Below are 24641 nucleotides of genomic sequence, written 5' to 3'. Positions count from 1 at the left end.
TTGTGGAGTGAAGTGATAAAACTTGTTCCCCAATTTTTACGACTTATGTACCGTTTTAAACGATGGAATTTATTTACGAAAAACGTAGAAATAAGTTACTTAAATCGTGGAAAGGGTTTTCTTGTCACGAGTTTTCACGGATAAAAGTAATCCATTTCCACAACTTTGAACACCTAATGGGCCCCCACATTTTTTGCTCGGTTAAATTTCATTTTATTTATATTCACTCGCAACTGAATTCAAAGAGTGAACAATGAGTGTAATCCCAAAACTGCTGATTGTCCTCTCAATCCAAAATTAGTATTCAGAGGGAAATTTCTCAAAATGATGACCGATTGGGTTTTCTTTCGTTTCGATTCATTTGACACTATCTTAGTTATTTGGAAAAAATTACTAAGGTATGGAAACGAAACATGATTCATGGCCTGGAAAGTAGTGACAAAGGATTGTACCAAATTTTCACGCTAGCCCCCAAAAATATTTTTTGTGAAAACTGAATTAACATATATCCACTTTTAAAGAGAATTCGAACAAAATTAGCCTAGTGGTGCTCGTTTCTCCACTCACTTACAACTCTAAATTTAAAACGTGAAGCTTGAAAGTTCCCGAAAAAAATTGAGTACGCATGTTTTTTGGACATTGGCAATGTAAGGTCTATTGTTGTACCCTAATGAAGTTGAACCCATCTTACCACTTAATTGGTCATTAAAGGTACTTGAAGCGATTGCGCGGTTTTTAATGGTGTAATCTTGTTTTCTACAATTCAAGGCATTTAGATGTCATTGGTGCGCTGCTTTTTTGAGATCTGTCGACTCTCTTTTGGATCTTTTCACGCAATTGAGAAGTAAAAATAGATTGGTCACTTGAATCAAGTTGAAGTCGTAGAGAGTGAAAAAGTGGGTAATTATGAAGCGTGACTTGTCAATAAGATAATAAGGTTGTGGCAAAATTGGTGTTGAGTGAGTTCCGATTTTTGAGAGGGACTTTTTTACTTCTATTTTTGTTTTATTTAAGGTTTTTTCTTGGATTTTGACTGGTTGCGTCTATCTGAATCCCTCAAGGGGCGTAGTATTTTTGTGGTTTTGACTCTTTTGTTTCATTAAGTATTAGTAAAATTTTGAATCAAGCTTGTTGTAAGTTTTTTTTTGTCGTCTTGTTGCTTAGTTTCAACGATAAAATAGCGACCTTTTAATGGGACAGTTTTTAAAGAATTAACTTTGTTCAGATTTATTGCTAACGTTTTTTAATCAACTGAGACATTATTTAAACGATTTTTGAGGTTTTCTGAAATTTGCCTTAACTTGTTATCTTGTTCATTTTTCACTCAATAGAATCAATAATTTTTGAAAATTTCCAAGGCTTAAAGTAAGGCTTTAAGTATATAGTCTCCATTTTTAAACTGTTTTTTCATTTAATTGCAATTTTGCCAATTCTTCATTTGGTCTTCATCTGACATATAAACTTCAAGCACGTCCAATATCACTGGTTATCTAAACTTTTGACTGTCTCTGTTGACTTTGAAGCACTGGCTTTTGGTAGAAATTGATTTTTTAATTTATCTTTAGATTGTGCTTTGTTGACTGTCAAAGCTTATTCTTTGAATAAATCTTCTGATAATCGGTTCATTAGTTCACCCATTTCTTAAGATCGTAAGGCATTCATTCTCCTATGTTTTTACACTTCAAAGAAATTTGATTGTATTGGTGCGTTGCCTTTTGACCTGAGTTGATATTAGTTGTGTCTATAGTGTTCGACACCACTTGTATTCAAACAAATAAAAGTGGATCTTTTAATTCTGCCCTTAGGTGTTGCTTTTATTTTGCCTTATTCGTCCTATTGCTCAAAAACAACCTTTATCGCCGGTTATCTAGGGCGACGTACTTGTGGTTAATCTACCAGCTTCAGTTTTTAGCCATTGTTTTTATTCGCTTAGATCCTATTTGTTTCTAACAGATTTAAGAGAAACATTGAATCTTATCATTATTTTGTGGTATCTTTTTTTCACCGCGTTAAAATAACTAAATGTTTTTTCAATTCGAAAATTTAATGCTATGCTGTTGGTAAAAATTTTAACATGCAGTTATTTGTGTCTTCTTACATTAGGGCTAATAATCTTATAGTATTGAGATGCATAGATCCGATAGCGACATCAAGTGTTTCAGTAATGATAACTTTTAGGACACTAGTTTCGGAATAAAAAATGTTTTTAATGAGTCAGATTTTTTATTGCTATTGCACATTTGTTGTTGTGTGCTTTGTTGGCTCTTTAAGGTAATGTTGCTGGGATCATGTTGATGTTCAAGTCTTTATTTAATTCAAATATTTAAATTATTTTTCTGTACTTGACCTGCTATGTTTTTGTTTCGTCTCTCTTACTTTTTTTATTATCATCTGATCACGCGCCAAGATGTCAAAGTGTTCTTTGATATTGATTTCTACCTCTATGCAGCTGAAATTGTGCGCGTGACATGAATTGTTACTTCTTTCGGTATTGGATTTTAGGTTGATGATTTAATACAATTTTTATCATGCATGACTTACCTCGTTCAATAAAAAACACTTCGGCAGTCACTTAAAAGTACAAAATCAGAGTATAAACTCTGATTTAAATAAAAGTCAACCAAGCTTGATAATTATGATGCTACTTCATGTAAAAAATCTAACTGTTTAAAATTTAAGATAACTTGAAATCCGAGTAATGTTTTCAAATGCAGTTTTTTTTGCTTATGGTGATTTCTTAACTGTGGCGTTTAAGTTGTGTATTTTGCTATTAATTGCCCTACAATTTGCCGGCTATGCTTATAGTTTTGGCTATTGAACTGTTCCGGCTGTTTTAGTAATGATTTAATTAGTAAGAGCGTTTTTTCATTGGTATTACATCTTTAAAACTTTAAGTTTTCTCAGGTGTGATTATGGTTCATTCTATTGGCAGTAAGTTGTTATAATTTGTCCGTACTAAATTGATCACGTTTCAAAAAATTGCTGCAGTTTAACAAGTTTTTAGCAGTAATCATTTCATATCATACAAATATATCATCTTTTAGGCACTCAGATCTTTCGAAACGCCTCGTTTACTTACTTGCAGTCTGTTTTTTTAAACAAAATCACTTTCATCTGAGCTTGAATTCAAAGCGGGAATTTGAAGGTCATGTCAATGGTTGTGTTTCTAAGTTTAAAGGGTGCAATTACGAATTCAAATTTTCGGCTTTTGCTCTGCAAGGCATTTGCGATCTATGAACATGGTTGGGCTCGATTTTTCCGCTTGACATATTGTTAAATTAATGGCTAAATCATGTTCGTTGGAAAATTAGATAGATAAATTGTCAATGTTGTGCGGATTTTCATTCTCGTAATTTTTGAAGATCTGTCGACACTCGTTTGGATCTTTTCACGCAATTGAGAATTCAAATCAGATTCGTAACTTAAATCACGTTGAATTAAGAGAGAGTGAAAAAGTGGGTGAAAATGAAGCGTGACTTTCCAATGAGATAATAAAGTAAAGTGGGAAAATTGGTGCTAAGTGTGTTTGGACTTTTGAGAGTAACTTTTTCTACTTCTATCTTTGTTTTTTTAAGTGAAAATAAAAAGTTGACTAATATTTTGACTGGTCGCATCTGTCCTAATCCCTCAAGAGGCATAGTTTTTTGTGGCTTGGACTTTTTTTGTTTTATTAACAATTAAAGAAATTTTGAATCAAGATTGTTGTAAGTTTTTGTTGTTGTCTTGTTGCTTAGTTTTAACGATAAAAGAGCGACCTTTAAATGCAAATGATTTTACTGAAATAACTTTGTTCAGATTTAATGCTAATGCTTTTTAATCAACTGAGACATCACCTGAACGATTTATGAGATTTTCTGAATTTTGATTGAACTGGTTATTTTTTTTCAGTTTTCACTCCATAGAATCCATATTTTGTAAAAGTTTCTAAGGCTTCAAGTAAGGCTTTAAGTATATTGTCTCCATTTTTAACTAATTGTTCATTTAATCATAATGTTGCCACTGTTCTTCATTTGTTTCCGTTAAACTGACGTTTAAACTCCAAGCACGTGCAACATCAATGGTTTTCTAAACTCGTGATTGTCTCCGTTGGTTTTGAAACGCTAGCTTTTGGTACAATTTGATTTTTAATTTATCTTTAGATTATGTTTTGTTGACTGTCAAATAATCTTGTTATTCTTCGAAGTAATCTGATATATGGTTCTTTAGTTAACCCAATTTTTTAGATTGTCAGTTATACATTTTCCTATGTTTCGTTTTCATTGTGTTGGTGCGTTGCCTTTAAGATATGTTCCGTTTTGGCTGTTTTTCGGCTTTCTGAGGTCAACGAGAAGTCAATTGAAAGTTGTTTTGCAATTACGCTGGAGTTTTAAAAGGAGAAGAATTAGAATAGTTTAGACGCATGATTTTGTTCAAACTATCTTGAAAGTAGAGTGAGAAATTGGTTTTTGAAAAAATGTTTGTGAATAATTTTTTCACAGGCAATAATTTGACTTCTGTTTTAGTATCATAAATGCGATCTTTTTAATTACATTTCTTATGGTTTAAAAGAGGCCTAATTGAATCTCAGTTTTAACCCGAGTTCATTTTAGCTGTGTTTATAACTTTGACACCAGTTGTATTCAAAGAAATATTAAAGGATCTTTTTATTCTGCCCTTAGGTGTTGCTTTTGTTTTGCCTTATTGGTCTTATTGCTCAACAACAACATTTACTAGCGGCAATGTACTTGTGGTTAAATTATCAGCTTGAGTTTTAGCCATTGTTTTTAATAATTTAGATACCATTTGTTTCCAAAAGACGTTAGAGAAATTTTAAATCTTTTCATTATTTGGTGTCCTTTTTTTTCTTATCATTAAAATAACAAAATAATTTTTCGATTTGCAAATTTTAGGTTATACTCTTGGTAAAGGTTTTAGCATGCAGTTAATTGTGTCTTTTTACATTAAGTCTAAAAATATCACAGTGTTGAGATGCATAGATACGATAGTGATAACAAGTGTGTCAGCAATGATAACTTTTAGGACACTAGTTTCGAAACAAAAAATGTTTTTAATTGGTTTCAGATTTTTGTTTGTTTTTGAACATTTGGTGTAGTGTGCTTTGTTGGCCCTCTAATGTAATGTTTCTTGGATCATGCTGATGTTTAAGTTTTTATTTAATTCAATTATTTAGATTGTTTTTCTGTACTTGACCTGCTATGTTTTTGTTTCGCCGTCTCTCCACTTTTTTTTGCTATCATCTGATCACGCGCCAAGATGTCAAAGTGTTCTTTTAAATTGAATTCTATCTCTCTGCAGCTGAAATTGTGTGCGTGACGTGAATTGTTACTGCTTTCGGTATTGGATTTTAGATTGATGATTTGACACATTTTTTATCATACATGACTTACCTCGTTCAATTAAAATACTTCGGCAGTCACTTAAAAGTACAACACCAGAGTATGAACTCTGATTTAAATAAAAGTCAACCAAGCTTGATAATTATGATGCTACTTTATGTAAAAGATCAAACTGTTTTAAATTTAAGATAACTTGAAATCAGAGTAATATTTTCAAATGCAGTTTTTAATTTTTCTTGAACGAAGTTCATAGCAAGTATTGTAAACGTGTGGGTTCTTTTTTACGCAATTTTTTTTCGAATTTTTTGCTTGATCCTTTTGTGTTTTGCTTCTAGAAGATTCATTGACTTCTCAATTGACTTTTTCACGTTTTCGTTTGTCATTTTTGAGTGATCTCTTTTGCGCTCACTCCGAAGTAAAGCTTGTTGCTAATATACAACATAAAAAGAACAAGGTCCCGATAGCATAGTGGGCAGTGCATCTATTTAAGGATCAGGAGATCAGCGGTTTGAATACCGGCGGGGTTAAATGTTTTTCTACCCGCCTGTCGTTCGGGAGCAATTCTTCCGACATTAGTCGGTTTATGTTTTGCTCTTGATGATTTTGTTAACTATGGGGTTTAAGCTGTCTATGTTGCTGTTAATTGTCCGACTATCTGCCGCTATGCTTATATTTTCGGCTATTTGACTGTTTCGGCTATTTTAGCGATACTATAATTGGTAAGAGCGTTTTCGACGGTATTACATTTTTGAACCTTGAAGTTTTCTCAGGTTTGATTATTTATGATGTTCGTTCTATCGGAAGTAAGCTTTTATAAATGGTCTGTATTATGAAAGTGAGCATGTTTCAAAAAATTGCTGCACCGCAACAAGTTTTTAGCAGTAATCATATCATATCATACAAATATATCATCTTTTAGCCACTCAGATCTTCCGAAACGCGAAACTCAATCTTTCACTTGCATTTTGTTTTTTTTTTAAATCATTCATGTCTGAGCTTTTTCGGCGGGAATTTGAAAGTCACGTCAATTGTAGTGTTTTTGGTTTGTTTAAAGCGTGCAATTAGGAATTCAAATTATGGCCTTCTGGCTATGCAAGGCATTTGCGACCTGTCAACATGATGGGGCGCGTCTTTTTTCGTATGACATATTGTTTAGGTAAAGATGGTTAAGTCATTTTCGTGGGAAAATGAGATAGTTAATTTTTCAATGTTGTAGGGATTTCCATTCTCGTAAATTGATCGATGTCGCTTCTTAGTTAATTGCATGAAATTGCCATAGACTTATATAACGTGGCATGCTTAACTAATTAGACATTAAGTCTCTCTGTTTTAATAAGTAAGCACAGATGTTGATATAAATTATTAAGAAATATACAGGTTAGATGCTTTTATGCGTATCACGAATTGCTATAAATTTGGATCAATCATGATTCGACCCCCTCACATCTGAGTGTTGATGAATTTTGATTGTTGCATAAAATTATATCTTGATTGCTTTATTAGCAGACAAACATTTTTGTTTAAATGTTTGAAATACGCATATTTTGCATCCCAACTTTCACTCAAGCGCGGGTAATTGTGCTAGTTCTCTAAAAGCTCCTTCCTAACGTTAGAACTTATAATTTGTTTATTGCATATAAATTCACAGTTTTCATACACAGTATGCCACTTTTTGAATCAAAGAATTGGTTCATTTTTAAAGTTTTTCCCCTTTAGAGAGTTCCAAGCAGACCAGTCAGACTTAATAGTTTTTACATATCAAATAGCTTTCTACATTGTTTGACGTTTTGCATCCAGTCGGAAAAATTTTAATAATTTTAATAAAAGCGAGGTGAAATAATCTGGTATTGAGAAAATGAGATGTCAATGATTCGGGTCTTTCCGATTATAGCCCCCCCCCACACACACACACACACACACACAAACACACACAGCTTAGTGGTCAGATAACCTATAGCCCCATCATGGTAATTATACCATAATGTCGGCTATAATTTCATGGGGGGGGGGGGGAGGGGTTATAATGGGAAAGACCCAATGATTCTATCTCTCAATACCGAGTCAGTTGTCTGTTAAGCTTCTGTTTTATTTTTTTTCTCGCTCCTCGATTGGTACACAATTTAATCAATGATTTTCAACTGATTATGAGAGGTACTTCTGGTGCATATCAGCATGAGCAGTTTTGAATGAACTACTAAAATCGTCATCTGTTGGTGCGAATTGTTGTTAAAAAAATAAAGCGAAGTCCGCTGTATAGGTCAAGTGACTCTGATGAGGTCACTGCACAACTTTGGTTTTAATCTAGAACTGCGTGCCGAGAAACCAGAATTTCTAGTCAGTGAATTTAGCAGGAGTCACGTCAGCTGGTGTGAAACACGAGCTTGCGGGTTCGAAACCTGGCCTTCTATATAGGAAAACCTGGCATTCTAGAATCTGGCACTGCATGTCTCTGGTACTTTAAAACTTGCACGCGCATGTTTGAATCAATCACTTTAGAGAATATGTCAATTGATTCTCTAGAAAGGACACTAAGGTAGTACACAAGTGTCCGGGTTGGTTTATAATGATTAATTCTAAGAATGTATGTTCGAATTATGTGGGAGTGTTTAACGTACTTAGGAATGGTGTTTGTGAGCCATACACGTGGGATCACATCCACTATGCTCTTGCGGGAGCCTTGTTTGTTCCTCTCTTCTGATTGGCTGATGCTCCCTAACATATGTTGCTGCTGCAGACCTCTCAAACCACCACCCTCAATCCCACTTTTGAAGTACTGGCTCATCTTAACAACATCATGTGACATGGCCAAGCATGTCTGTATGCATGTTTATTCAAATATTTAGATCCCCCTGTTTAGTGACTCTTTAGTACATATATGGGGATTTTATGCAACTCCTGCATCAGGAACCGAAAAATCCTACCACCCAGTTTACTAATTTTACTGTTATTTAGGTATAATTGTGAAAGAAAGTAGTACCTCAATACTGGACATGGGTTGTAAGGATTGACTTCTGAGGTTGGGTGGTAGGCGACTGTTGCCACTCCAAGTAGCAGGGTTCTGCAATTTAGGGTATCTACCCATGCTTCCACCTCCAAAAGATCCTGAAATACAAAATTCAATTACTTTTCAACGTCACTTGTAAAAATGCACGACGATAATGACTACTCTTATTGCAGCATGCGGCCGCATGCTCCTTCGACTAAAAAAATTATCAAATCTTGCAAGAAGAAATTTCTCGTCAGAAATTCCTCAACGAGATTTAGCAGCTCGTGAGATTGTGATAATTTTTGCTAGGAATCTTATCAGAACTTCGCATATTTTTCAAGCAGAGGTTACTTCACGTACTCATATACGCTGAAACATTTTTAGTCAGCAGCTGCAGCTCGAAACAGTCTGATGGTATAGGGATGATCATAGCTATCCGTGATTAGCAATATTTCTGAAGAAATTTATTTATTAGATGTTTTTTATTTTTGGAATAGAGTCAGTTGCCTTGCCTTCAGAATTATATAATAGATCAGTAAAATTGTTGTCATTTTTTTTAATTGTGCGGCTTCACACGCGCAATCGAATTTCTTCATTTAGGTGCTTATAACTGTCATAATTTTTTTATAATTGCCAAAAAGAATTTTGAAAAATACTTGATTCGCACTTAAGTATTATTTAGCTATAAAACATTCCATAATTTGTCAGTAGTGGTCATGAAACGTACGCTATGGGACGTCTAGATTGAAAAAGTCCATAAAAGGAGTGGGATCCTCACGTGCTAGAGTTTCAGCTGTGTGTTCACTGTCCAAAATGGAGGGTGCATTTCTGAGGTAGGTCCTCAGTTCTGCACTGCCCCCACTGGCACTGAAATCCACAGGCGTGTGACTCATGTCACTGCCCATTCCCTGAGTTTGACTGGTGAAAGGGGGATGGTCACGTGTACTGTGAGTGCTGCTAATACTGTGTTGTCTCATTATGCCACTTTGACCTCCAAAATGACTGCTTGTTGGGATTGGAGTGGGGTAGTCTCCAGCCGTACTCCACCTCGTCTTGTACGCCTGCCTGTAAGCAATAAATGAACATTGAAGCTTCCTATAGATTAAGCTTCTTTTCTGATTATAGAGCTGACTTACTTTGAAAAAAAGCGTCATTTTTTGCTGTTGATCTTAATTAATCGCTGGCCTTAATTACGATAATGGTTTTTGGCGTTGGTCTTCCATGATTAAGCATTTTGAGTGTTTGTCTTCATTAATTAAGCGTTAAAATTTAACGCTGATCGTGAAATGTTTGTATAGCTTGCCATCAGAATGCGTATCTTCCTTTTCAATCAAATGTGTGCTAAAAAGCGGATGCAAGGGGGCTGTGGTGGTGGAGAAAGGGAAAGTTGTTGTGGTCGTAAAGGTGGTAGTGGTTGATTCGGGGGATTGGAAGTTTATGCACAATTTTTGTCTGACTCCAAAAAAAATTAATGCAACTCGTTCACCGCCATATAAGATACGTTATGTTAAAAACCTTATTAATGCAACATTTTCCAAAATGCGAGAATGTATTAATTAACTCTGTATGAATTTAATTAACTCTATAATAGTTTTATTTATGTTCACAATAGTGTTTTAAACTTTTTTTTACAAATAATCCAATTTTTATTTTGTTGGTTTTTATATTATTTTCATTTTATGAAAGAGTGTTTTTTGGAGAACATGGAGCCAAACTGATAAATTCTGTAACTATTATTTTGCCAATTTCTTCCAGTTTTTTTAGAAAAATATAAAATTTCGCAAGCCTGACACGGCTCGGCTATTGCTGTTTGAGCAAAGTCATGAATTGAATTGGATAGAAAAACATTTTTTTTTGTTAGCTGCACTTGTTTATATCAGGAATTAGTTGTTTTTTTTTGTAATTTTTAGGTCAGTTGGTTTCTCCGATTACTTTTTTTTTCATTTTGTGACATTTTTTCTAAGTTTTGTTTGTCACTTTAGTAGGTACCAGTTAATTGAAAAAACAGTGTTCTTGGCAGATAGCATTCTTTTCCGAATTCTTCCACTTACGTTTTTACAATCAAAAGGTTTGGCCAAATTATATACAATTTATGAAACAAAGCATTGTTATTCTTGCCTCTGTTTGTATTTTAGATGTGCAGACAGGTTTCTTCTGCCCTGCAGATTTGTTAATCTGGCTATTTTAGCATTGATGATACCTCTTGATGACAATCGTATGACTATCCAGATAAATTTACAATAATGTTACAATTTTTTTAACGTTTTTTTGGTTTTTTTTCAGTTTCAATTTTCCTTTACTCAAGTTATCTAACATTTTCGAAATCAAAAGAAGGAAGGCAATAAAATTACTAAGCTTGTCATTAGAACATAGTGCATGAGATGATCAAACGTTATTTTGACGTATTGTCAATTGTCTTTGCAATTTTTTGCGTTCTCATTCTTTTAGCTAATAATTTCAGTTGTAATCTTAGTTATTTTTTATGAGTCATTCAAAAAGTTACCAATAGGTAACAAAACGGATGTAATTAACCTGTTTTAAGATGTGGAAAACGTAAGAACTTGAACGGAAACTAAAAATTTTGGAAAGGAAAAAGAAAGAAAAATTTTTTTGTTTTTTTTTCATTTGAACTCAAAAACTAGTATATAAAAAAATATTACCTTGGCGCCGTTGTCTTCTACTGATTTAATTGCTTATATTGAATCCCAGTGAGCAACTGTGATACGCTTGTTGAACATGAAAATTATAGGAAACAATTTTGCTTGAAAAGGCCGAAAAAGAATAAACAAAATTAAAATAATTCGTCGATCTTTGTGCTGATTTCTCCGGCATGCTCAACAAACTGTTTTATGCACAAATCAGATCTTCTGTTTTTCAGGCTAGTCGATTCCAGTATTTGAAGAATACTTTGTTTTTCGATTAATGAGAACGAATGAAAAAATTTCAAATTAATCCATTTTGTTGGAGTTTTTAAACTTATTCAAATGCTTGGTATTTGAGGCCTGGTCACAGCAAATTTTGCTTTGGAGAAGAATTGAAAATGCTTCTTTTTTCTATTTTCTGTTGATTATTCCTGATCCATCAAACGAATTTCTAAATTAAGTTCTCGACTGGGCTACAATTGACTGCTAGTTTCACCTAACTAAATACCTGAATGAGTGATTAGTATATTTTCCCTTTCTATTAGAAAAAAAGACTCAGATCGGGAATCATTTGGAAAAAAGGAGAATTTTTTTCTTGTAAACATCTGTGAATTCACGCCCTACTTTATAACTCTGCTTGTTAGTTCTTACGGCGTTTAACGTGACCTGAATATTAGTGAATTGTTTCTTTATGGTTCATTCAAAAATATAACAAGAGAAAATTAGCCAATTGGGGATGGAGCGAATAAGTTTTTTGTTTCATTTTCTTTGATATTCGAGATTTAAGCTTTTTTGAGGCTTGTGATGTCCATTTGGATCCATATTGATTATCAGTCAGCGCAGTCTTGTATCGATTTAACGTTAGTTGGAAGTCTTTTTATTCCTTTTAATGAAGTAGAAAAAATTTTTGTTAGCTCTTGCAGAATTCTCAGAACAATGAATTGCAGACAATTAAGGTTTTGGTTTTTTCGTTAGTCGATTTTGTTACATATGTGAGCTTTCAGACAGTAACAGAAAAATAAGTTGAGAAAAAATGAAAGAATATTTATGTTTTTGAATACTGCTCCCTTCTTATCCGATGCTTTGTTGACTTTTGAAGCTATTTTCTCGAAGGGCTAAAACATTCCATGAAACATTAAATCACCATATAACAGAATCCACGAGATTGATTTTATTGATATACAAAGTCGTCAGTTTTTCAACTAGAAAATTATGAGCAACTAATTTTGAACGTGTAACTTGAACAGAAAATCTCTTTATTGGTTTGCTCTAAATTGTGAGGTTCCAAATAAGTGCGAATATAGGACCCATGATTTAAAAATAACTTCGAGGTCTCTTCATACGTAAAAGGGAACTTGACATTATATTCTACTCCAATTTTTTATTTCGTTTTCATAAGTAAAAATTTGCAATCGGCGCTTTATTGGACTCGGTGAAAAGCAGCTATTCATTGCAAAATAAATGATAACGCAATTGGTTTTTCATCTGGTAAAATTATATTAACATGAGTTTTCTGAAATTTTGGTTTTTTCAAATTAAAAACGTTAAGTACTCAATGTTGCTACGGGAAAAATCTTTTCAATTTGAGGTTCGAAGAATTAACTGTCCATACATCTGTTCGACTCAGAAGTTTTTGACTATAAAAAGAAGTTTTTGAGAATAAAGAGACATTTCTGACACTTGACACGTATGTTGAAACTTTCTATGCCAGGCGAATTCTTGTTCGATTCTTGTTTTCGGATAAAAATTTGTTCTGAAAGTTATGGCGACACAGTGACACAGTGGGATAATAGGCGGAATGTATGAAATAGATTAAGAGGTTCGAGTCCTTGAGAGAGTGGCCTAAGCTTTGAAATTACGTATCATCTGTGGTCACAACTTCACGAGCTTGGACCACTTGTTTCCTTCATATTTTTTCGGACACGCGTTGACCTTGCGTAAGATCAACGCTGAAATTTAACGTCAGTCTTACGTATTCACATATCAACACTTTTGTTGCATTCACCGCAAATTTTGTGGAGAAATTTTTGTTGAATTATTTCACTTGCCTGCCCTAGTAATCCCTTATCTTTCATATTTTGCTATTTTTTAATTTCTCGCTTCTTTCACCCAATGTTTGGCGCTCAAAATGTATCCTCTTGTGATTTAGTTAAAAACTTTCTTCTTTAGTCATGAGTTAGTTTAATAATGGTGTGTTCAACAAATTTTAGTATGATTTGCGATTACCGAATTGATTAAAGCCAGCTATCGAATAAAAGACAAAAGCGCATACAAAATTGTTCCGCGGGGCGGTACGTATCCTATCATTTGTAGCACAATTTTGTCAGAATGTCGCGTTGTTTTTTATGCAAAAAGAATTTCATCGTGGAGAAAGGACTAATGTCTCACTGTATTGAACTCGAGATGAGCTACATTTCGAGATGAGCTTTTTGATGAAAAAAAATTTTGTGTGTTTACATAAATGCGGGATTCGGAGAGCACTTTTAATATTTCAAATCTCAACAAATTAAATTTTGTTTGGGTATATTCTGTTTATGTCCTTCTTTTCTCAGGATGAGGTTCTCGATCCAGGACAGATATGAGCAAGACGGACTTGGGTCGCGGACAGGGGGTCCAATGCCACGGAACTTAGACGGCAAATTTTTGGTCACGTCGCTTCGTCTGGAGCATATCTGAATTGGGTTGGCTTGATCTGGCCCAAACCTGTTTTTGGTATGTTCGGTGTGGTCCATATATCTAAAATCGGTCTGGCCCATACCCATACTTCAGTCTATTCGATATGACCATCCATATTTTTTGGTATGGCTAGCAAAACATATTCCATTTTTTTAGCCTCTCTGGCACGGTAACATCAATAGAGTTAGCTCTAATCAGAATCCAAACAAACTGTTTGGACTGATCAAAGCCCAGAAGTCCAGCGCAAAACAGTCGTCCGTCCGCTGCAAAAAAAATTGAAATGAATCCTGAAATGATCATTTTTGTAAGCAGCAGCTGATCTTTATCAACCAAAAATTATACGATCAAACAAACCCCGAACTTTGGTTACTGAATACTGCGTTGTTATTGGATTTGATAAATTTTGTTATTAAAAAGGACTCCAAGGCTAGTATCACGACTCCAAGACGAGTATTGAGATTATACAGATTTTTTAGCTGACGCAAGTTTGTTCATGACTTGAACTTTTGACTTCTTTCGTTTCGAACATTTACCTCTGCTTTAGATTTTTGACTTTTGCTTTTGAACATCGAACATTTACATCAACTTAGTTTTTATTGTACAGTTATTAGGAAATGGTGGTAATATTCAAGGTGAAGAGGTCATTTTCAGATTTTTTGATCCTATATAAATTACCCCTACTAAACTACAGACTGCCACCTACTCTCCCAACACTCTGCGTACCCTACCCCCACCATCTACCCCTCCCCCCAGCTGCCCCTTCCCTTACCTACCGCCTCCGCCACTTAACTCCCTCCACCACCTACACCTCCTACCACCTACCCACCGCCATACCTACCTCCGCACTTAATTCGCTCCGCCTACCTAACTACGCTATGCCCTCCCCCATTGACCCACGTTCCTGACTAAAAATTGGCTGTTTCCAACTATATTTTGCAACGTTTGTACTTCTTTTAATATTTCTTTGTAAGATTAATATGTGAGTGTTTATTGCACAACTCTTCGAGTCGCTTCCGGTATTCTACTGGCTATGTTTATTTAGCTAGTGCAAGTCTATCCATGACTGGAATTTTGACTTCTTTTGTTTCGTACATTCACCTCTATTTTTGAAGATCGACTTCTATTTTCGAACATTGAACTTTAACAGTAGCGTTGTAATGTACAGTTGTTAGGAAGTGCTGGTAATATTCAAGGGGAATAGGTCATTTTGTGATTTTTGATCCTATATAAATACCTATCTAAACTACAGACCCCCACTAACCTCCCCCACCTACCTAATTGCCCCCTCGCTTATCTACCTGCCCCCCATTTACCTATCTAACCCTGCAACTACCTATCTGACCCTTCCCCCACCTACACCCCCTATCCCACCACCTACACCTCCCCCATCTACACCTCCCCCCAAACACCCTCGATCTAACCCTCACCTCACCTAGCCCCTCCATCTATCCGCCCTCATACCCCGCCCCTTCCTTCACCTACCCACACTACTGAACTTCAAAATTGTGTCTGCTTTTTCTAAAACACTTTCTAATGTGTTTTGTTGAGTCGCTTTTTGTTTTTCTCGTGTCTATTTTGATGTTCTGATTTTGGTGATGTTGAGTTAGAGATTACAATGCACGACGCCTGGCCGTTTTTGCGCTCTTCTTCTAGAATAATCTTTGACTTCTCAAGTGACTTTTTCAAGCACTTCTTGATTGTTGAGTGATTTCAGTCACTGTCCCTACTTAATTTTGTTATTCAAACACAACGGATTGTTAGAAAGTCGATGACAAGGCGGAGTCTTGATAGCCGAGTGGTTGATGCCTCTGTCGTGGTGACGGAATGGAACTCAGGAGGTCGGAGGTCGAATCATACCTTCGGCTGATACTTTTGCACCCATAAGGAAAATTTTATCTAGGCTACATCCCCTGAATTAAATTGCGCGCCTGTTATTCGCGAGCAATTTTTCCGACGTTAATCGGTTTGTGATGTTGTTTTTTTAATAAATCTCTGAATGTTATGCTACATGTTAATTTCGGCCTGGTCCAGTGTCCGTCTTGGGTCTCTTCGGGCTGGCCCAGTGTCTGACTTGGGTCTGCTCGGTCTGGCCCAGGGCTTGGCTTGGGTCTGTTCGGTCTGGCCTATAGCTAACTTTGGGTCTGTTTGGTCTGAACCTCCAAGAAGGCCGTCTGGCGCATACCTATTATAGGACGATGACCACATCCTGGGTTTGCGACGCTATTTATTTCTGCTTCAAAATTTTGCAGTCCACAACTAATGTACGCGTTGAACCTTTTCAAAAGATTCATAATGTTTTATTTTTTGCCCACAATTAGACCGTCTCACGTGTCACTGAGTTCAAGTTCATAGGTAATTGGAGCATGGAACTCAAGTCAAATCATTACATACAGTACTTGGAAAGATTCTACTTTAGTCTAGCATAAATTGAAAAACAAACTTTCGTTAAAAAATATACAGATTTCTACCTTTTTCAGTAAAGCCAAAAGCCTTATTACACGTTTTTTATCTGTTTTTACTCATTTATCGATCTTATGCTCTTGATCGATGAATTCCATTCTTTTGTTTTTTGGGGATCAAAACACGATATTTATAGGATATCAGATAAACATTATACAATATTCTGTAAACATGATTACCTTTTGGGCGATAACTCTGGTAGAATTGGATTCTCATCAGTGGGACTGTCAACCCCATCTCTGCCATCGTACATACGGTCTGTAAATAATTTACACGATCTACCCCACGTACTGATAACTGTAGCTCTTAGCGCATTTGGTTGACTTTATCTTTTGATTGATGAGAACGTGCAGAATGTAGAATACTCGGGCCGAAGAATTTTCCAAAAAATTACGGGGAAAAGAGTGTATAAATAAAAAATTTACACCTCTATTTCTCCGCTTAATTAAGGGTGGAAGAGTGTAATTATAAGAGTGTAATTTTAAAAAATAAAGGCGGAAGGAGGTAATGAGAATTGATCCCCCATCTTCCCCCTGTCCAACATAATAATAATAATAAATTGTTTTCAAGTAAGTTAGCATTGCTGTACAAACTAGGCCGCACAGAACCGCCACTTACTTGATAGGTCATCAAAAGGTCCGATGGTCCTGGTCAAGTGATGCCAGTAGCAGTACTAAGAGACTTTAAAAGACAGATTGTCAGATGCTTAAGATGCAAAGGATTTGAGATGATCAGCTCAATATATTAACGAAACTATTTGTTGATTATTGCTAATGTAATTGTCTCTAAAACTAAACTGATAACGTTTCAATTCTTTTTTATTCAAGTTTTGTACATCTGAAATGAAATTGTGGTTAAATTTTAATATAAAGTTCAACAGTTTTCTTATTCTTACTCCTAACCGTTTAGGGCTAAGTCCACTCACGGCGTTTGTACTTTTCAACTGACGGGATGATGTTCTTTTTAACTCAACTGACTCTATTTCTTTCTCTGTTATAAGGAATTTTAGACTATCTATTTCGCATTCCGATCTAAGTATCTCTGTTAATTTTTTAAAAAGTTCAAAAATGTGCAAATCTTTGATCGAATGCATTTTATACTTTTCTCGATTTTGCAATGTTGATTCCGTTTTTCTTTTTTTAAACATGATTCTGGCAATTTGTTGCTTCTAGAGGCTGAAGTGTTGTCTTGCTACTGGTTCCATAGACTAAAACACCATCATAATTTAGTATTGATTGTACGTAAACTTTAAATGTTACAAGAAGCTGTGCAGTTGTCAAAATTGATCTCAACTTATAAAACAATCCAGAAAATTTGGACAGTTTTGCACATATTTCGAGGATATGCCTATTAAAAATAAGTTTTTCATCAATATGTACTCCTAAGTATTTTAAAGACGTTTTTTGACTGATCGCATCATTCTGCAAAATTATCTCTTGTTGAGATTTTCTGATTGCGTTCAAATTCACAAGCTGCGTTTTTTCTAAATTGAGCGTCAGTTTGTTTCGCAAAAAATAGTCGGCGACAGATTCGATTTACTTCTCAAATTTTTCTGTACTTGAATACGCATTTTGTTTCAAAACAGCGGCGTCAGCAAACAAAATTGCAGTTGAGTCACCGCAGAAATCCTGAATATCATTTATATAAACTAGAAAGAGCAGTGGACCTAGCACCGAGCCCTGCGGCACTCCATATTCTATTGGTAAGAATTCCGACCTAAACTCAACCGATTTGACGCATTGTTGTCTGTCACTCAGATAGGATTTCAGTAATTTATGTACAGGTCCTCTCATTCCTATGTTTTCTAGCTTTTCCAGGAGCAAATTTTGTTCAATTGTATCAAATGCTTTCTTCAGATCTATGAAGACAGCCTTTACTTCTTTAAATCCATTTTCCCAGTCTTCTTTGATTCCCTCGAGGAAATTAACTAGTGCATCAGTAGTCCCTCTTTTTTGTCGGAACCCAAATTGATTTCTATTAAGCAAATCGCATTTATCGAGAAATGTGGTAATCCGATCACAAAGTATTTTTTCTAGTATTTTACCAATCGTTGGTAATAAACTTATTGGCCTGTAGTTCTGAGCTTCGGAAGCATTCGCGCACTTATGTATTGGAATTACTACTGCTTTTTTCAAACATTTTGGGAAGGTTCCTTTTCAAAACACTTATTGACTAAAAACGTCAATGTAGGAACTATAGCATATTCTATTTTTTTAAGTATAAAGTTATTGAGACCGTGACAATCAGTGCTGTATTTATTTTTCAATTTTTTAACGACTAGTGATATTTCGGCTTTATTTGTTGAGGTCAAAAACATGCTGTTTAAAACTCTTTTTTGTCTTCCACTTTTTCCAGGATCAATTAATTTATTCGATAAAATTTTTCCGATAGTTGTGAAGTAAATGGTAAAATCTTCAATCTGATTCTCTGACAACTCTTCTTGTTCTTTTCGTGTATTTCCACTTAATGTTTTCATTGTGTTAAAAAAGCTGCTGGAGTTGTTTTTTGCGTTTTTGTGCAACATTTCCTGATAATAGATTTTTTGTTCTCTTTTATTTTATTTCTCAGCTTATTCCTGATTTTATTGAATTTTCCTTGTTTTTATTATTTTTATGTCTCAAAAAGGTCTGGAAAAAGCTCTGTTTTTTTGCTGCTAAATTTTTTATGCTGTTGTCAATCCAATTTTGTTGCTGAGAAGGTTTTGATTTTTTCAATGGAATATAATTGTCAACTTCCTCAATGATAGCCTCTTGGAACTTTTGAAATGCAAGATCACACTCCAAAGCATAAAAGTGAAACATAAGTCTGCCTAATTTGTCTCTTATTTTAAAAACCATTTTTTTCAAAAACTAAGGGGTTTTCAAGAACCGTCCAATCCCTGTAAACTTTGTTTTTCTGTGGTACAGCTTTTCCGACGCAGTCAGAGAACACGATTTGGACAGTAAAGTGATCCGTTACAGCTGACTTGATGATTTCAGTTTCTACTTTTTTCGAGCAGTAAACTACGTCAATATTAGTTCTCGACGTTGCGCTTTCTCTAGTATACCCAGCGTTTGACATATTACTTAAGTTGTAAGAACTCAAAATGTCTTTTAATTTTGTAAACTTGTTGTTTTTGCTACTATGTTCAATGTTAAAATCTCCGCAAACAATGTGCAACTGTTCCGGTTCCGGAGTCAGTTCTTCAAAAAACATTTGAAAAGTTTCCAATATTTCATTTATACTTGTATTCGGTTTGATATAGATCACTGTTAATAAAAAACTTTTGCCATTTTTTGTGTTGATTTTCACAGTTAAAATTTGAATACTGGTACTGCCAAACTTTTTAATAATTGTTTGTTTTAAATCCATCTTTACAAAGATCCCAACCCCTTCTCCTTTAGAAGTATTACGGTTGCTTGTAGCAATCTCCTGGTAGCCATCAAGGTTAATGCACTTTGTGTTAGATTGGTCCTTGAGCCACGTTTCCGTCAAACATATTGCTAAAGGCTGACTCTCCTGTTGTTTCATCAACACTTCAAACTCGTTCAAATTTTTGTAGATCGATCTGATGTTTTGCAAGATTATTTTGTTTGCACTCATTTTGAAATTTTTTCCTCCCTTTTCCTTTTTTTCTTTTTTCCTTGAACACATTACCAATTTTTAATTTTCTATCAGGGTTTCAAATGCATTTTGATCCAATATAATAAAATCTAAAATTTACAATTTGGACAAGAGATAGAATAACAACAAAAAAATATGAATGTTTGAAAGTGAATGTGAATGTGAATGTGAATGACCGCGGATATCGCAGGCCTCCACTAAATTTAAAAAAAAACTGAGTTTATTTCTTTTCCTAACCTAATTTAAATTCAGAGTTGCGGATATCGCAAATTTTGACTCTATAATTCTAAAAAATTATTTGATTAAAAAACCTAAAAATGCAAATCATCTATGACATCTTTGTCTGCGGATATCGCTAGACATATAGTGCCACTAGAAAAATTTTAAAATTGCCATCTTATTTGTCTCTTTGCTGCGCATATTGTAAGCAGTAAGGGGTTTAATTTTTCTTTGTAGAGCGAGAAGTAAAAATTTTTCATTTCTCACCTTCCCATTTAGCTGCGAATATCGCGAGCCAAAAGGACAACGATAACTTTCTAGGACAATGAGAAGGGGGACAATGAGACAAGAAGTCTAAAATGAAAGAAAACGTATGCCTTAAACTTACTACCATTCCATCTTGCTGCGAATATTGCAAGCAAATTGAATGAATAGGGACATTCGAGCCTATAGTCCCATCATTTTAGTACTGCTACTTTGTGGGGTTAACATGAAGTTTACTAGAGAAATATATTTAATAATAAGAACAAAAAATTTAAGTTTCCACTGTTAACCATAATAAGCTATAGACTTTAGTTTTCGATTGTCTCTTGTTATCAGGTGAAAACTTCTCTCGACCCTTTTCACAGGAGAGCTCATCCGCTTCCTTCATAAATTTTTGCTTGTTGCGTCCACTCTCCCGTAAGACAGGATTTTGGATCTTATTCAGTTCGTCCACGTTATTTACTGCTTTAAATGATGTTTCGTTTTGCAGATTCTTAACCATAATTGACACTGTACAATTTTTTGTTGAAGTAATCATTCCCATTTTCTTCGCCTCGCTGTTTATTTCTGCTTCATATTTAGGCAGTCTTTCATTAAAATATAAATTGAGATTATTTAGTGGACTCTTGATTTTCTTAAGTTTCCTCTTTGCACCAAAAACCTATCTTTTTCGTCAAAGTAGACAAACTTGCAGATCACTGACTCTGGGCATCCATTAGCTGCTGTGCCGGGTAATATATGACATGCTTTAATTCTGTTTTCTTCCAGTTTGATATTCAGAAAATTTTCAAAAAACTTCAATGTGTTTCGCAACACATTTTGATTGTCTCTTGAGTCAAAGGGTGGATTGCAGATTATAACACAGTCCTTGGTTGTGTAACGTTCCTGAGCTCTCAGTCTATCGTTTATTTCAACCTGTTTTTTTTCGAGATCAATAGTTTTTTGTTCCTGTTTTTTGTTCGTGTCTATTAATCCGGATACTACTTTCGATAGTTCATGTATCACCACATGTATTACTCAAAACAGTATCACCACTCATACCTGTTGGTTTTTTCATGGTATTTTCATTGTCTGCATTAACCATTGCGCCAAATGACACTAGGATCAGATGCGTCACTTTGGTTATATTAGTAATTGTGTAACAGTGTAATTTTTTTATCAGTCCACCCTAAATTACACTCTTTGCAAAGAGTGGAGAAAAGAGTGTAAATACAGTGTACTGTTTTAAAATTACACTCTTACTCTCTTTTCCCCTATAAATAGGAGTGGAATACGCATTACACCCTAATCCCCACTAATTAGAGGCCCGGGTGATGAGACTTTAGAAATTGAGTGATGAGAAGCTCCGACGGGGATCGAAGTGTCACCGCTGTCGTTTTAAAAGAAAAACAGTGAATGAGGTGAAGAAAAGTATATTAAAACTCATCACAAAGTACCTTTTTTTGTCAAAGTTGCATAAAATACAATGCTATGGATAATTTTCACTATAAGTTATCGGAATGCGCCGCTATTACGAATTTCACTCATCACAATTAATTGGTATACAAAGAGTTGTTCTGATGTCGACCTGGTAATAGGAAGCTCTCAAAACTACCAAGATTAATAACAAATTTTCTTCACATTGAAAAATAGTTGAGCAAAAATTGCGTTAAGGATAGTAATGCAGAAAGGTTTTGTTAGTGATGTGAAATACTTTTTGTTTTACAGAGTGGAGCCTAATCCGCGCAAATTGTTTTGTTTACTATAAACGGGGGATGTGATATTAGGCGAAAGCTCGATTAGGCAAGTTCTTGTACAAAGCAAGTTCTTATAGCCAATTAGGCGAAAGCTTTTGGATCTTTTGGCATCTAGTAGAGAATAGCCCCCACCCCCTTCTGTGCTACACTCTACCACAATTTTACTTGGCCTACAGTTTATATAGCCGAATATCAGTTTACGCGCGATTGCGGACCGCTGTTCACGGCCATGCCTCTCATGCGCTGTGGGATGTAATCCGGAAATATCGGGTCGGTTATCGCGGTCAAGACGCGATGCACGCCCACGGACCCGAAAATTAGAAATTCTTTTCGCTTTGTATTCCAATTCGGCTAATTAACATAGCGTGGCGTATCTTACTCTATTAAATTTAACATAGTATGCGCAAACATGGAACGTTGTTTGTCGTCTCTGATTGCTTAAGGAATCTCTCGCTTAAATTCTATTCAAGAATAGCCCTCTTTTCGTAAAAGGTGGGCAATTGCCGAAAAGATCCAAGTTTTCAACTAACTTCCTGTCTTATTTATGTGACAAACGATTAAAACAATTGAAGAAGGTATTTCAAAATGCGCTTGACGCTACAAGGCACTCCAGTATAAGTTGCCGTCTACCAAAAATGCCTTTGCCTAGTCGAGCTTTCGCCTAACTTCCTACGCTCAAAATAAACATATAAATTATTTGTTGGGTTTTCTGATTTTTTTGTTTCATTTTGTTGTAAATCTGGCTATAAAACCATATGAACAAACTTGTGTTCAAAAAATCAGATGGAACGCAGAAAAGCAGCACAATGGTCAGCATTATTGCATCAGCGTTACAAGTCCGCGCGAGTTATTAACTTCTAAAAAATAATCAGGGGTTTGATGAAAAATAATCATGATTAAAAAATAATTTGATGAAACAAAAGCAAAAATTTTTGACCGTTTGCAAAAGTTATCAGTATTTCCGGCAAATTTTATAATTTTCCGGAATTATAAATCGTTCTGCGTACCAAAATTGCTTTCCGGAATTATAAATCGTTCCGCGTACCATCGTTCTGCGTACCAAAATTGCTTTGAAAATAAATTTGAGCGAAGGAAGAGAGATGCTTGAGACCAAAAAGTTTTAAGCAGAACGACGAGCGTTGTGAAGAGAGAACGCCAGACTATGGGTACCAAAATGGCCTCTGATAAGACTAAATTTTGGCATGCACATACATGGTCTTCATACTCAGTTAGGTTACGCCCATGGTAGCCAGGCACATTGCGGTTGCCTATAAAAAACTTTGAGCCCATGTGCTGTGTATAAATGGTTAGTAACGAGAAACATTTGCAAGATTAATTAAATAATTTTGACTCGAATAAACAGTTTTTCATGAAACGCAAAGTTTTAATGTTTGCATATAATAGTTATAAATTGTCACCGTATTAGCTGGAATTGGTTAGCATTTCTTTAAAAAAATTATAGCATTTTGTCTTTCTTATAAAGGGAACCAGCTCTAATTGGCTGCTGAACACGTTGGTACTGATTGGACCCAACAGTAATTGAAATCGGACTATCGGATTTCTGATCAGACTACCCAGCCAACATGGTCTATTTTTGTACTGACTAAAGTTGTCATCTGAATATTATGTTATCTAGAATCCATCTTGAGCTCAATCGGACTGTTCAGACCGCTGATCGGGACCTTGTCAAGCTATTCATATTTTGAGGCAAAAATTGATCGGGTTATCCACACTCTAAATATGGCCATAAACAAATTACTCGGGAGTGAGGTGGTAGAAATATGAACCGATTGATCCAGACAAAAAATAGCCATGACCCGACAAAAAAAACTGGTGACTGGAATTAGCTTGCGTTAGTGCAAACTAACAGAATAATAGGTCAAAACGTGTTATGTTTCTACCCTGCAGTGAAATTTTCGAATAAGAATTGAAAGTGCTACGATTCGATAATGTGTGACTTTGACCTCACCGTATGATTCAAAAAAAAATTTAAATGATCAGATGCTGAGACAAGTTTCAGTTTACATGCGATATTGTGCGCCTGGTGACAAAAAATTGCAAAATTGTTCAAAAGTGTGAAATTTAAGATAAGCATGATCCTACGGAACAGACAGCCCGGGTTGACCACCATAATTGTTTCTTAGAAACCATACGTAAGACATGTATGGTTGTATGGCTTCTTTGATACCATACATAAGACCATACAAAAATTTCAAGGTGATCTCAAATGACGTTTTTTGGACCATGTAGTACAACAAATATATCGTACTTGCCATTGGCCTTCAACAAAAAAAATTTTTTTCTATGGTGCCTTGGATACAATATCCAAGACCATAGACTTTTATGGCCCATCCAAGATCATAAAACTTTTTTTGTGCAACATCTTTTTTTGACACAAAAATGATTTTAACATTGTCCTATGCGGATTTCAGACGATAAAAATGGAGATTTAAAAATTTTCTTGTGAAAAAAATTTTATGGCGTCTTGGATACCATATCCAAGACCATAGACTTTTATGGCCCATCCAAGATCATAAAACTTTTTTTTGTGCAGCATCTTTTTTTGGCAAAAACTGATTTTAATAACCTCCTATGCGGGTTACAAACGATTAAAATGGAGATTTGAAAATTACTTGTGAAAATTTTTATGGTGTTTTCGATACCATATTCAAGACTATAGACTATTATGGCCCATCCAAGATCATTAAACTTATTTTGT

General features: G+C 35.0%; 1 protein-coding gene across 2 annotated transcripts in view; it reads right to left on the bottom strand.

Moving 5' to 3' along the window:
• LOC142335319 (uncharacterized) overlaps positions 1–24641 on the bottom strand; it is a 63704-nt gene that overhangs the window by 2560 nt on the left and 36503 nt on the right. For both annotated transcript variants that reach the window (XM_075383765.1, XM_075383767.1), the window contains exons 5-8: positions 16280–16358; positions 9101–9387; positions 8314–8438; positions 7952–8118 (exon numbers count right to left, since the gene is read on the bottom strand). In XM_075383765.1, the coding sequence (XP_075239880.1) occupies positions 7952–8118; positions 8314–8438; positions 9101–9387; positions 16280–16358 (658 nt within the window). The remainder of the gene's footprint in view (positions 1–7951; positions 8119–8313; positions 8439–9100; positions 9388–16279; positions 16359–24641) is intronic.

This window comes from Convolutriloba macropyga, chromosome 2 (assembly GCF_964194025.1).
Source record: "Convolutriloba macropyga chromosome 2, txConMacr16.3, whole genome shotgun sequence".
Classification (NCBI taxonomy): Eukaryota; Metazoa; Xenacoelomorpha; order Acoela; family Convolutidae; genus Convolutriloba; species Convolutriloba macropyga.
This window is presented reverse-complemented; position numbering and strand designations above follow the sequence as displayed.